The 15,407-nt window shown below is 48.7% G+C and overlaps 1 protein-coding gene across 2 annotated transcripts in view; it reads right to left on the reverse strand.

Annotated features, from left to right (window-relative positions):
- Positions 1-859: 859 nt before the first annotated feature.
- The window catches only part of LOC122935621 (ribonuclease H1-like), a 63,377-nt gene continuing 48,829 nt past the window's right edge, over positions 860-15,407 (reverse strand). For both annotated transcript variants that reach the window (XM_044291409.1, XM_044291408.1), the window contains exons 6-7: positions 6,300-6,424; positions 860-1,159 (exon numbers count right to left, since the gene is read on the reverse strand). In XM_044291409.1, coding sequence (XP_044147344.1) covers positions 1,070-1,159; positions 6,300-6,424 — 215 coding nt within the window. In that variant the 3' untranslated portion in view covers positions 860-1,069. The remainder of the gene's footprint in view (positions 1,160-6,299; positions 6,425-15,407) is intronic.

Raw genomic sequence — 15,407 nt, forward strand, 5'->3', positions numbered from 1 at the left:
AGGCTTTCCCCTCTCCTGCCAGACTGTGGTGCCCTACTCTGACAGCCTGGGGTTGGGAGGGTATTAAAGACATTTGTGTTTTAAATGTGTTATATTTTGTTATATCATATTACAGAAATGTTTGTATGAATATAAAAAAAAACAACATGATGGTGATGATCATGTGATGAGTGCAGTGATGTCACCACAGGTCCTTTTCCTCCCGGGCATCAAAGACGACAAAAGGGAAGCCGGGCTGCATGAACAAGTGTATGAGGAGAGTTAATTTTATTTTTTTAACCCCCTCCATCCCCATTTTACTAAGCATTCTGTATTAAGAATGCTATTATTTTCCCTTATAACCATGGCATAAGGCAAATAGAATCTACAGAACACCTAACCCAATCTTCTGTGAAGTCCAGGTTTGGGTACCAAACATGCCAATTTTTCTTTTTTGGCTAGTTTCACACTAGCTATACACCTGCCAGGCCGTTTCAGCAGGGAACAGCTTGTCAGATGTCTTTGCATTCTGGCATTACCAGAAGTTTGGAAATCTCCGTCCGGCCTCATTAAACTACACTGGGGAACAGCAGAGATTAAGCCGTATTCCAGCAAATATGCTGAGAATCGGACAGAATAAAAACAGATGTGATGTAGGTTGTGGCTAGATCTCAGTTAATGGGGCCAAGAGAGGATTTACAAACTTCCGGCAATGCAAAGACATCCGGCAGGCTGTTCCCTGCAGGATGGATAGGCTAGCCTTACTGAAAAGGACCTGGAGACAGTAGAAGTGTCTTAACAATTACACTATAGAACCAGAGGAATAGACCTGCCGACTTATGCCAAAAAAACAAAAACAAAAAAACAACTCATGACCATGTACAAAGTAACGTGTTTTATTCAAACCTGCAATTTTATTTTTTTATTTTTGAAGTCTTCATTTTTAGGTTTGTAAATTCTTAAACCACTGAAGCAAAAGGAACTCAAATCAGTGCAGCCAACAAGAACAATTAGTATAACAGTGTCTTCAGAAAACATTACTACAAAAACATGGTTAACCATTGAACCACACAATGCAGAAATAAAGTGCTTATTTTCTTGACCCTTTTCTTGCTCCTCGCCTAGCCAGCCGGTCTGCCTTTTCATTTCCTGGGTTGCCACGGTGTCCTTGCACTTGTGTCTATGAAAAATTAAATAGTCTTTAACCCCTTCAGAACCTTGCCATTTTTCACCTTAAGGACCAGGGCATTTTTTGCATATCTGACATGTCACTATGTGGTAACTTTTAAAATCGCTTTTACTTATCCAGACCATTCTGAGAATGTTTTCTCGTCACATATTGTACTTTATTACATTGGTAAAATGTCAAAATATTTTATTTATAAATGCAAATTTTTCAAAGTTTTTGGTAAATTTGGTAATTTTCTAAACTTCAATTTCCCTGCTTTTAAAGGATAACTGTCACATTTAGACCCTAGTTTCAATTTTCATATATGTAGTTACTAACATGATATTCCAGAATCAGTTACTATTAGACGGACTTACCCCATATTTAATAAGATTCAGCCCTTAGCAACCAGTCTGCATAAAACTGCAATTTCACTATTCCGTTAAGATGGCCGCCACTGCCCTCACCCTGAGGCTAATCCCGCCTGCCCTCACTAGCCAGTAACAATAGCCCCCCAAAAGGTGTCAGTAACCAGAGCCCTCCCCCCCTAAAGGGTTAATCTCCTGCAGCACAAAGGGGTCCTCTTACCACATGTTGCTTTCATTTATACACTGAGCAGATGGCAGATCTCCCGTCCCTGTTGTGCACTGGTTTAACTCTGCATTGTCCAGCTCTGCCGAGTGAGGCAGCGTCTGCCAAGCGCAGGGACAGGGAGAAGTGCACACAGCCCAGGCACTGTTATCAGCTGCTGGGGAGGACCTGGCTTTACCGACAGCCAAGGACTGTAAGTAATGTGACCCTGCACGCAGAAGCATCTGCGTCCTCAGTCCTTCAGATAGACGGACCATGCCTAGCAACCCCATTTTAAGCACAGGTTAAAAAAAAAACAAAAAAAAACCCACACGTTATACTTTAAAACAGCTATTGATACCTCCTAAAATAATTACTCTACATTCCGCATAGGTCTACTTCATGTTGGGTCATTTTGTAAGTGACATTCTTATTTTGGGGACGTTAGAAGGCTTAAACATTTTAAGACTTGCTTCTAAACTTCTAAGGAGGTTTCCAAAACCCAATTTTTAAGAACCAGTTCAGGTCTAAAGTCACTTTGTGGGGCTTACATAATAAGCCCTATTTTAGAACCTACACCCTCAAGGTATTCAAAACGGATTTTACAAACTTTGGTAACCCTTTAGGTGTTCCACAAGAATTAAAGGAAAATGTAGATGAAATTTCCGAATCACTTTTTTGGCAGATTTTTCATTTTAATAAAAATGAAATTCCGCAAAAAAAAAAAAAAAAAAAAAAGCAAGGGTTAAGAGCCAAACTAAACAATATTTATTGCCCCGATTCTGTAGTTTACAGAAACACCCCATATGTGGTCAAAAACTGCACATGGCAGGGCGCAGAAGTAAAGGAATGCCATATGGTTTTGGGGGGCAGATTTCACTGGGATAATTTTAAGTTGCCATGTCACATTTGAAGACCCCCTGATGCACCCCTAGAGTAGAAACTTAAAAATAATGGAGTATTCTGAAAGCCATATTTTTATTTTATTTTTCATTTTTTGGGCGATTGTCTTATGTAGGGGCTCATTTTTTTTTTTTGCAGGATGAGATGATGTTTGATTGGTATTATTTTGGGGTGTGTACGACTGATCGCTTGGTAATACAGTTTGGGATGCAAGATGAAAAAATAAAATAAATTGTTTTAGCAGTTTATTTTTTCCTACGTGCTCAGGTGAGGGGGTGGATCATGTGATATTTTTGTAGAGCCGGTTGTTATGCGGATGCGGCAATACCAAATATATGCGTTTTAGTTTGGGAATTTTTCTCCTTTTTATTATAAAAAGCACTTTACTTTTTATTTTTGTCCCACTCTGGGACTTCAACTTCTGGGGTCTGATCTCCTCCGCTTATGCATTACAATACAACCTGTATTGTAACGCATTGGCTGTCAGCTTTAATGCCGAGAGCCTGCCTGTGAGACCCAGCCTAAAGGCTGGATCTCATAGGCTTCCGAACGCAAGCGTCGATGCCTATTGAAGGCATTGGGCTAGCCTTTTCCCATCGGGTCCCTGCCACTGTAGCGCGGGGACCCAATGGGGAAGGCACATGTACCTTCCCCTAACCCTCTGCATACCGCGGTCAGCTTTGACCACAGCATACAAGGGGTTAACACGCTGGCATCTGTGTTCACCGATACTGGCGTATGCATGTGCCCGATCAGCTGGCCCTACATGTATAGCACGGGCCCTTAAACTGTATAACTGTAAAACCATTGTTATAGAAGAAGCATCCAATGAAGTCTACATGTCCCTTGTGTCCACCATTCAATAAGTTCTTAGAGGGAGGAGGCCAGGCTCCTGTCTGTTTATTGCACATTTTGCAATAGGATTTCAAGTTCTTACTACATAATAAACCTACAGCTTCACTACTAAAGAGTTTGTCATGTAACTGGTGGTTGGCTGGCATCAGAGTATCACCTTCATAGAGGCCTTCATTCAACTTTAGGCTACTTTCACACTAGCGTTCGGGGCTCTTTTGTGAGTTCCGCTTGAAGGCCCTCACAAGCGGCCCCGAACGGATCCGTACAGCCCTAATGCATTGAGTGGATGCGGATCCGCTCAGAATGCCTCAGTCTGGCACCGTCTGTCCCCCAGCTCCGCTCAGCAGGCGCACACCTAAATGGATCTGTCCAGACTTACAATGCAAGTCAATGGGGGCGGATCCGTTTGAAGTTGACACAATATGGCTCTTTTTTTTAAACGGATCCGTCCCCCATTGACTTTCAATGTAAATTCTGGACGGATCCGTCTGAGCCACTTTTAACACTTAGATTTTTTTCTAAACTATAATGCAGACGGATCCGTTCTAAACGGATCCCATTGTCTGCATTATAGGAGCGGATCCGTCTGTGCAGACACCAGACGGATCCGCTCTGAACGCAAGAGTGAAAGTAGCCTTACAAAAAAAAAAAAAAAGGCAGATTATTTTTTTTCATAAACTACTAGTTATATAAATTCTTATATGTAATTGCAAATTTCCATGCACATTTAACATTGAGAACCTTGTAAGTTAATGTGACGAAGTGGGGCAGAAAATCCACATGAAGATTTCAAAGTCACATCGAGAAGGGAAATTGAGGTGGATATCCACATGCAGATTAAGCCACTATAGAACACACCACACCCTTTTAAAGGGAATGTCACCTACTTTTACCATTTTAAGCTGGCACCATCGCTATGTTGACTAAAGTACCTTATTTCTAGCAGTCTTTACTTAATTTCGTTTTGTAGTTTTGATATAAAAGCGATGTTTTTATGTTATGCTAATTAGGGTCCAAGGTGCCCAGAGGGGCATTTTTTTCACTCTGGTGCCCAGTGACTCCCCCCTGCAGTGCCCAAGATGCTCATCAAATAACCTCCCACAGCCCGGAAAACTGTTCCGCCCCCTCCCCACGTCATAGTCTACCTTATAGAAATGCCCCGTCCTCCTTCCTGTCTGCGGCTAGAAAACTTGCACAGGCGCAGTACCGCCTGCGCGATCATCAACGTCCTGAGGGCAACAGCGCTAAGGTCACATCACTGGGCTCGGCGCATGCCCAGTGAGACTTAAGGCTGTTGCCCTCAGGAGGTTGATGATCGCACAGGCGGTACTGCGCCTGCGCGAGTTTTCTGGCCGCAGACAGGAAGGAGGACGGGGCATTTCTATAAGGTAGACTATGATGTGGGGAGAGGGCGGAACAGTTTGTCGGGCTGTGGGAGGTTATTTGATGATCAGGAGGCATTCTTGGGCACTGCACGGAGGTGTCACTGGGCACCGGAGAGTGTAAGGGGAAAAAAAAAAAAAAACCCTGGGCACCTTGGACCTTAATTAGCATAACAAAAATTAAAAAAAACAAAGAAAAAAATAAAAATCGCTTTTATATCAAAACAAAAATAAGTAGAAAGATTACTGCTGGAAAGCAGGTACTTTAGTCAACATGGCGATGGTGCCAGCTTAAAATGGTAAAAGCAGGTGACAGATTCCCCTATCCAGCTAAGGCAGGGATGTCAAACTCGTGGCCCTCCAGCTGTTGCAAAACTACAACTCCCATCATGCCTGGGCATACTACAGCTATCAGGGAATGATGGGAGTTGTAGTTTTGCAACATCTGGAGGGCCACGAGTTTGACATCCATGAGCTAAGGGCTCTTTCACTTGTGTGGTCCGGATCTGTCGTGTACTCCATTTGCCGGAAGTGCCTGCCGGATCCATAACACTGCAAGTGAACTGAAAGCATTTGAATACTGATCAGTCTTCAAAATGCGTTCAGTGTTACTATGGCAGCCAGGACGCTATTAAAGTCCTGGTTGCCATAGTAGTAGTGGGGAGCAGAATACTCTATGCGATCACGTCATCCATGCGCGTGAGGCACCCTGGCGTCACTCTGGAGCTGCACGGACGGTAAGTAGACTGCTCCCCCGCTCCCCACTACACTTTACCATGGCAAACAGAACTTTAGCGTCCTGGCAGCCATGGTAACCATTCAGAAAAAGCTAAACGTCGAATCCGGTAATGCGCCGAAACAACGTTTAGCTTAAGGCTTGATCCGGATTAATGCCTTTCAATAGGCAAGTGGCAAGTGTTCAAGATTTTTGACCTGAGCAAAAAGTGCAGCATTCTGCGGCATTTTCTCCGGCCAAAAAACTTTCCGGTCCTGAACTGAAGACATCCTGAACGGATTTCTCCATTCAGAACGCATGGGGATAATCCTGATCAGGATTCTTCCGGCAGAGCCTCGACGACGGAACTCTATGCCGGAAAAGAACGCAAGTGTGAAAGAGCCCTAAACTCAGCTCCATCTGTTACAACATATTCCCATCACAGCATTTGCCTACAACCAGGTGACTACTAGATGCAACGGCCCCATATTTACTAATGAAATTAAGCCTAGACCTGGTTGTAAAATTTGTAGATCCAGTGTAAAAAAAATCCACTACATCTAGTTCACGAAGGGGACATCACTTAGTTGGAAAGAGGTGGTCAAAGACACCATTTTGGCACTGAATTCGGTCGCAAAGTAAGGCCTCCGGCACACAACTGTTTTGTTTCTTTTTAAGCCTTTTTTTTTTTACCATAAAGCCCATAACTCTCCCAAATGTCACTTACCCATTGGACATCAAGTTCTTTACACAGATTATCAAGACTTTCAAATTCTTGCTTGTTGACAACTTCTTCTCCATACAAGGTCATCCAGTCATTTTTCTTCCACCTCGGGACCCATTCTGTCATTCCTAAATAGAAGACTGACATTCTGACAAATGCTCAAACTGATGATTTCCATCATAAGTGTAGAGCAGGCAGCAGCAGATATTCTGTGTTACAACATTAAAAAATATAACACTTGCAACGTATTGTCAGAAAAGGACAGGACCAGGCCAATTTTCATTTTTACCTCCCCACCTTTCAAGAGCCATAATTGTAATTTTGCCCATACATTTTGAATGTAACGGGGGCCACAGCACAATGGAGCGGCACCCAGAAATAGTAATAAGTGCAGGGATATCCCCCATGTATGCCCTACATGTCCTGCTACTTAGTTAAAGTATGAACCCATGAATGTGGCAGCGGCACTTGTGTTCTCCCAACCTGATGATCCAGGAGTCGGCAGCATTTCACACTGGCCAATCAGCTTTTCGCAGCGCAAAGATCCTGCTGCTGATTGGCCAGTGTGTAGCTGAAAGGCAGCAGGAGCAGACGCCGCACAAGTTCACACACACCATGGCTACTAGCATTCTCTCAGTCCCTGCGCTCAAGTCTGCCGCCAGGGGACAGAGTGCTTTTCTTAGACAACCCTTTTCACTCCTTGCTGCTGAGTGTGCACAAAGCCACCAATCATATGACACAGGCAGGGGGAGCGATGTGTATGCGGGCTCCTGCCCTGCACTCGTTCAGCTGTGCTAGCATACATATTGTGCCCCGTGTCCACTGTCACGTGCCCACTCTGCTAAAGCCTGATATTGCCCATCTATCCCGGCTTTACCAAAGCAGACAGGCAGGAGCAGTGATGTGTGCTGTGATCGTATTTATTCTATGTATGTGTATGTCACCATGCCCACAGTGTTCCTGTCTTGACCCAGCTGCATCAGGACATTCTGTGCGGGGGAAGGAGGAGGCAGCGCCACCAGCATGTAGTCCCGTGGGAGAGAGACAGGGAGGCACACTAACCACATGATCTACACTAGTGTTATCTGTGGTTTTACATAGGACAGCAGGTAACACCACTACATTTTTGGTAATCACAGAGCTATCACTGTTATCTGTATTCAGAGTTACTGTTATTTGTAATGTTACATAGGACTGCAGATAAAACTTATGCAATATCCACAGGACTCCCATAGATTCAGATACCACAGGGTTTTGTTCCTAGGGCATTCCCTTTGCCACAAAACTGCCCCTTGCCTTTCATTCTCCGGGTCAGTACGAACGCACATAAATTACTTTATTAGAAAATGGGTGTGTGGCAGGGGAGGAGCCAGGACAGGAGGTGGGGTGGACCAGGGGTGTGTAGTGGGCCCAATTCAGATTCTTGCTATGGGGCCCGGTGATTTATATGTATGACCCTGGCTTGGAGCATTATGTGCCTTTGCTGGCTCTCCATCTTCTCACCTCCAATGACAGTTATTGGGCTTTGCCTACTGTGCCAGACTTCATGCAGACCTGCCCATATTCCTACTTCCAACTAGGACCATTATAGGGATTTCCAGTTGTGCCATACCACCATAGACCACACACAGTGTAGCTTGGCCCATTTTCTCACTCAATTAGGAGCATTATGGACCTTTGCTGGCCGCCCCTCTTCTGACCTGAAACTAGAATCATTGGGCTTTGCTTGACTGCCAGACCCAAGTTCCCAGGAGCACTGTAGGCCTTGCTGGAGTGCCAGACATACTGCCCATCTTCCATAGTATGGACGTTAGCTAAGGGGCCGACTTTAGAACAGAATTGTATGCTTCTAACTCTCAACTAGAAGCAACACTAGCCTTTTTCAGCATCCAAATCCAGCATAAAAAAGTGGACAGACAGGAAACGCAGTCAAACACACAACCACAGGCAGAGGAACAAGCAGGCAGAAATTAGGCTGGGTCCACAAAGTTTATTGAATACAAAACATATATGATTTACTCACAAGAGCAGGCTATGTAGTCACTTACATAGCTTGTTCTTGTGAGATGTACCAAGAACAGCATGTCTTCTCCCTGGCTGTGGAGCGGTCCCCTGCAATTGGACAGTAACAGCCAGGGAGAAGGAGACACCCACTGAAGTCTCCTACTCCCTGTACCAGTGATACTAATTTACATATTTGATACCAGCAGGCAGATGTCATAAGGTAGTAGGCTTTATATAATATAAAAAAACGAGATTTTTGTATAACTTACCAGTAAAATCTCTTTCTCGCTCTTTCCTTGGGGGACACAGAAGACCTTGGGTATAGCTCATCTCCATAGGAGGCGTGACACTAAGTGAAAACTGTTAAGCCCCTCCTCCACAGCTATACCCTCAGCCTGGAGAGAGAGAGACTGCCAGTTGCGTGTCCAAGCAGTGAGAAAAGGCAAAGACCAACAAGGAACCAAAAAGCCAACTACCCAACGGGTAACAAAAACTCGGAAAACGCACAGAGAAAAAACAATGAATGGGTGGGTGCTGTGTCCCCCAAGGAAAGAGCGAGAAAGATTTTACTGGTAAGTTATACAAAAATCTAGTTTTCTCGCCCAGTTTCCTTGGGGGACACAGAAGACCTTGGGACGTTCAAAAGCAGTCCAAAAGGGGGAGGGACCACAGCACCAAGGTGAAGCACCCGAAAGGCATCAATGAACCGCCGCCTGTAAACCCAGGCGGGGTAAGGCAGCATCCGCCAAGTCAGAGTATGCACCCTGTAGAAACTCAGTAAGGCGTGCAAGGCAGACCTGTGGCCGCCGTGCCCAAATGCCCAGCCGAAGCCCAATGCCTCCGGCCCAGGAGGCACCGACCGCTCTGGTGAAAGGCAACGGTGACACCAAAGACAGAATCCTGCCCTAGGTGCGGTAACCTCAGCAATAGCCAATCTGATCAAGCGGAGGAAAACCACCCTGGAGTCTGTCAACCCTATGCACAGACCTCCTGGAAACCCAAGAGGCCGAACGTCTGCAAGAGTCGGAGATCTCCAAGTAAAAACGGCAAGGCCCAAACAACGTCCAAATAGGTGAGGTGATGAAGCGAAAGGCAAACACCACCTTCGGAAGGAAGGAAGGAAGGAAGAAACGGGATGCAGAACAGCTCTGTCCTGGAAAAGACAGAAAGCTCGTAACAAAAAAAGGGGCCATTCCGGCACCCGTCAGAGACACGACTGATACGGAACACAACCGTACAGGACAGAAGGGAGAGAGAGAACTCCTGTAACGGCTCCAAGGACAAGATTGGAGCGCCGAGAGCTCAGAATACAGTCCCCAGGGCGGTACCGAAGGACAGCACAGAGGAACCAAAGAGCCACTCCGAGGAAGAAGGTCTTGGCAGGCCAGAGGGCCGGGAACGCTGGAAGAGGAAGAACAGCGCCGACACTTGACACCTCAAGGAAAAGACAGAACCTGGGGGAAAGAACTTCAGAGTGGGGAATGCACAGCTTCCCACAGAACCCCAGACAAAAAACCCTAAGTCTTACGACAGATCCTGGACGAAACACAGCCAGGAGTGGACAGTCGCCTGGCAAGCAGGCGAAAACCCAATGTGATCAGGCGCAGACCAGTAACACGGGCAGAAGGGTCGACAAAACTAGCCCCGCCGGCCCTCGAACAACGTTGTCCCGTATCCACCCGAGTGGAGGAGCAGAGGACAGAGGGAAAGAACCCAAAGGATCCGCCAGACGCCAGGGGAAGGCAGGCTAAAGTCCATGCTGATGCAACCACGTTGTACAGTCCCGGTGAGGGAGATCAAAGGACAATCTGGACCGAGGTAGTCCCCCCAAGTTATCGAGAAAAGCAAGTCTACATCAGGACCATCGTCTTAGAACGGGCCACGCAATCTGCACTCAGTGGGGGGACAGAACGCGGTAGACTCGGTAAATAGGCACACAGCTAATACAGCCAGCGTGAACAAGGGAGACGGTACGAGGCCAAAAGGAACACCGGAACCATCCACATGAACAATCATGCTCTCCCCAGAGGGGAGGACAGTGAAAATACAGCCTCCGAAGGCTGGCGAGAAGCCACATCGGAGTGATTCGTATAGAGCGGGAGCCGAACAAAGCCGGCGAGATAAGGCCGTCGAGACAGAGGCCGACAAAACACCCTCCAACCGAAAGGAGGAGGAGTGGGCAACAGGGAAGCCATAGGACTCAAAAGCAGAACCCGCTACACTGTGAGACGCCCGGTCCACCGTCTCGCAGAAGGCGAATACCTTGAAGAACCCAAGGCGGAGGTCCCCGGACCTGGGTAATCCAGCACCCAAGAGAAGTCGGGTGACCTTCCCGAGAAGAGCAGCCCGAACCCGGTAGCAGATCAGACAGAAGCGTAGAGGCGCCAAGAGGACGGACTCATACCACACTGCATCCGAAGAGGAGGAAATTGCAGCAGGCAAGGGAACCGCAGTCCTGCCAGAGCCAACGAAGAATTCGAGAGGCGCTGCAGACCACAGCACTCTCGACCATGTGACCACTAGCGCAGGGAAGTAATGCCGCAGATGGACGCATGGGCATGCATCTAGGACCCACGAACACTCCCTGGCAGCTCGGTGCAGCAGAGAGCAAAAGAGTCTGTCCGGTCAGGAGGACAGAATGAACTCCCTAGGGACGAGTGCAAGGCTGGCGGCAAGCATAGTCTCCCAAGAAACAGATATGCCGCAGGAAGCAGGTGAGGCATACGTACGAGCAGCCCCGTAAGCAGCGAGAAGGCCAACCCACCTAGAAAAAAGGGGGGGGGCTCGTCCCAGAGTGCCACAGCATGTACGGAATTGCAAAGTGCAACCTGAAAGGGAGTTATGCACAAACCTAGCATAGCATGCGAAGGAACGCAATCAGTCCACCCTGAAAGGGGGGAAATTGTACCTGGCCAACAGCAGTTGGCAAGAGTGCAAAGACCCATCCCAAAAGGGAGTGATGCCTAAGGCCGTACCTACTTCAGAGAAGCAGGACATTACCCTATAAACCAGCAGGAACGCAGGAGGTCCACCTAGCGAAAGGGGAACATGCACAGGGATATCCTAGCATTAAATGAGTGTGCAACAATACACCCAACACTGAACTCACTGAGAGTGCAACTACTCTGCCAACGAAGGGGGACATGTACAAGTCCAGCACAGCCATATAAGGACAGCCGTGAATCTCATGAGCGTGCCAAATTCTGCCCTTGAAGTGAGAGGAGGTCACGCACAAGGCCAGCACCGTAACCAATGGAAGTGCAAGCGTTCCACCCATGTTAGAGGGCCATTCTCATGGCCAGCAATGTATCCGGTGAGAGTGTAGCACAACGCCCAGAAAAAGGGAGGGTAAAGCACATGGCCAGCATCTCATCCAGGGAGAGTGCGAGCACACTGCCATGCATGGGAGTCATACACATGGCCAGCAATGTATCGGCAAGAGACAAACACAGTCACTAAGGATGCGTGCATGTCGCCTGAGGAAGGAAGGCATGTCCCGGGCCGGCAGAGAATCCAGCAAGAGTGCGTACACCGCCTACGGAAGAGGGGCCATGCATATGGCCGACAGCGGATCCAGCGAGAGTGCAAGCACCCTGCCATGTATGGGGTACATGCACGTGGCCAGCAACGTACCTGCGAGGAAACAACCAACGACAGAGGGATGTATGTATGCTGCCTGAGGGAAGGAGGCATACCTAAGGCCGGCAGGGAATCCAACAAGGGTGCAGCATACCGCCTAAGAAATGGCCGGCAGCGAAACCAGTGAGAGTGCAGCACAATAACATAGTACATAAGTACATCATAGCACATCAGCGAGAGTGCAGCATCCCGCCAATGGAAGGGGGACGTGCACATAGCCAGTACCGTATCCGGTGAGAGTGCAGTATTCCGCCTAAAAAAGGGGGTCATGCACATGATCGGCAACAGATCCAGTGAGAGTGCTGCGTTCCGCCCAGGAAGGGGGTCACGCACATGGCCGGCAGCGAATCCAGTGAGTGCTGCGTTCCGCCCAGGAAGGGGGTCCCGCACATGGCCGGCAGCAAATCCAGAGAGTGCAGCGTTCCGCTTATGGAAGGGGGTCATGCACATGGCCAGCCAGGGAGAGTGCAGTAGCCCGCCTAGGAGGGGGGGGAATGCACATGGCAGGCACCATAACTGGAGAGACGATGAATGCTGCCTACAGAAGGTCCGAATGCACTTGGCCAGCGCCGTATCCTGGAAGAGGCAAGAAAAAACCGCCTAAAAGGGGAAATGCCCTAGCAGCGACGCAGGCTCGGAGCGCAACACCATGCCGCCTGTGGAAAGAGGTCATGCAGACATGCAGCATTACTGATGAGGCTGCAGCGTCCTGCGCAGCCCAATAGAAATCATGATGTATTATTAATTATTTTATCATTATAAAAAAAAATAATTTTTTTTTTTTTTTTAAATTTCATTTAAACCCAGCTTCTGAGGCTAAAGGGGAGCCACTATATAGGAGCCCCGAGAGACCAGGAGAAAAAAAGGGGGGCCAACTACACAGACCCATTTGTGGGAGCCGGCCTGCACCCAAAGGGTTAACAGGGATCCGGCCTGGAGGGCGGCGTGCGATCCCCTGAGGGCGGAGGAACCTCCAGGCGGGAAAAAAATCGCGCCTGGAGAAGTTCCCGCCCCCTCCACCAGAGACCGGAAAATTGCGGCCTAGTAGGCCGCGAAGCCGGGGGCTAAATTTGCGGAGTCCGGCCCGTCATACCGCCGGGACCTGAGGCGGAATGGCGGTTCAAACCGGCCGCGGGAGCCCACCCCGCGGGCCGGTCGGGATTGCGGCCCAGCAGGCCGCGAAGCCTGGGACCAATTAGCGGAGCCCCGCCGACCGGCACCTGCTGGGGCATAGTCAAGCCCAATGCCGGCCGCGGGAGCCCACCCCGCCGGCCGAAAGAGACAGGGGCCCGGAGTGGCGGTTTTGCCGGCCGCGGAGCCCACCCGGCCGGCCGAGGCAGGGGCCGGAATGCGGTTTTGCCGGTCGCGGGAGCCCACCCCGCCGGCCGGAAGATACAGGGGCCCGGAGTGGCGGTTCTGCCGGCCGCGAGAGCCCACCCGGCCGGCCGGAAAAGACAGGGGCCGGAATGCAGTTTTGCCGGCCGCGGGAGCCCACCCCGCCGCCAGAAGAGACAGGAGGGCCGGAATGGCGGCTCGCTGGCCGCGGGAGCCCACCCCGCCGGCCGGAAGAGTAAGGGGTCCTCCTTACTCCACTGCAGCGTCCTGCCCCTCCGGTAAGCCCAATGTGATTAGGCGAGAAGGGGGGAAGCGCAGATGCCAGGGGGGGACCCATCAGGATATAGTCCCCTCACTAGCAGCATGTCCTATGAGGCCAGGAGAAAAGGGGAGCAGATTGCCGCACAGCGGCACCCCAGGGGCCAGCCTATGTCCAGCAGGGGAAGGGTCCAGAGGCCCAGTATGGGGGTCAGGCACGCAGGAGACCATTGGGTGGGGGACGTAGGGCTGGAGAAGCCACTCTTACCACAGCCGTCTTCACCCTCGGTCCATTCCAGCAGGGTTGGCCCTTCAGCTACTGGCACCGTAGTGGCAGGACGCTGGAAGAGGGGCTTGGCGTGCGGGCGACCCTTGCGCTGGCGGGATGCAGGGGAGCTGGGCTGCCCTGATCCACCTTGCCTTCTGTGGGGGAGGCAGCAGTGCGGTGACCGGCACTGGCGCAGCTCAACCCCGGGAGAAACAGAGGTCTAGTGCGTCTCTGTTGTCCCTGATGATCTGGAACAAAAAAGAAAGAAAAAAGTAAAAATCTAAAATTTAAACAAGGAGAAAACAGCCCTGCAGAGCAGGGAGTGTCTTGCCTCCTTGGACACTAAGCTAAAAACTGGCAGTCTCTCTCTCCAGGCTGAGGGTATAGCTGTGGAGGAGGGGCTTAACAGTTTTCACTTAGTGTCACGCCTCCTATGGAGATGAGCTATACCCAAGGTCTTCTGTGTCCCCCAAGGAAACTGGGCGAGAAATAAAAAAAAATAAGAAAAAAGTGATGTGAACCCAACCCTAGAATGTCCAAAAACCCTCTTCCCTGTAATAATCTTGTCTACAATCAAAGTTTGTAACAAGCGGTGCAACAGCTGTCTAGCCCTTTCAAAATCTTCTCCTGCATTAAGGATTGGTTGAGTAGGGTCCAAATGTTTAGGAAGTTCTGGACCTGTAAACATGTAGGTCTTTACTTTTTCTGGAAGAATAACCAACCAACCTTGTCTAGAATTGCCCCAACTCTGGCCACCACTCAAGCAACCAGCTTCTGAGCCTGCGATAATTAGAAGTCTTCTACACATGGTAAAGAGAAAATCCTTGAAGATATGAGGGGCCATGGAGAGCTTGAAACTAAAGATGTGAGAGCACTCCCTGCACATTCATGGCTACTTTGAGAAGCTTTTGATCTCCACGAATAGGCATGTGATCATATGCAACTTGGAGATTACTCACTGACAAAACACTGGGTAAATTCACGTTTGACGTTATAGTCAAAGTCTTGAATTTTTTCAGAACTAAGCCAATTTAATATCTTTATATTTGTAATGGAGTAGAAGGAACCCTCCAGCTTCTTTACCAGAAACAGATGGAAGTACAATCCTCTCTCTATTTAGACTTACGGGTAATTCTGTTTCCTTGAATCCACCATGACGGCCACAATGAGAGAACCCTTGACTTCTGTAGGAGCAGGAATACACACAGTTTAAATTGCTCCCACCCATCCTCCCCCCCTCAGTGCTTTTACAAATTACCCTGTAGGAGAGCAATATTGTGTGTCCCCTTTGAGTATTACTTCATACCAAAATAGAGACTTATATTTGATATATATGCAAAAAAGGGGAAGGGACTATATGGACCGTCACGGTGGATTCAAGGAAACAGAATTATCGGTAAGTCTAATTATGGTTTTCCATTCCATCTACCATGAGAACTAAAATCCTTTAAATCGGGTGGGAAGCCGCCTGCAGAATCTTTCGGCCAAAAACTAAATCTGCAGAGGTGGTAAGATTAAGGCAATAATGTTTTACAAAGCCGTTTAGACTTGACCAGGTAGCCAATCTGATCTAGAGAGACACCAGCTCTTTCTGCCCAAGAAGAGGC

Source organism: Bufo gargarizans, chromosome 4, assembly GCF_014858855.1.
Source record: "Bufo gargarizans isolate SCDJY-AF-19 chromosome 4, ASM1485885v1, whole genome shotgun sequence".
Taxonomy (NCBI): Eukaryota; Metazoa; Chordata; class Amphibia; order Anura; family Bufonidae; genus Bufo; species Bufo gargarizans.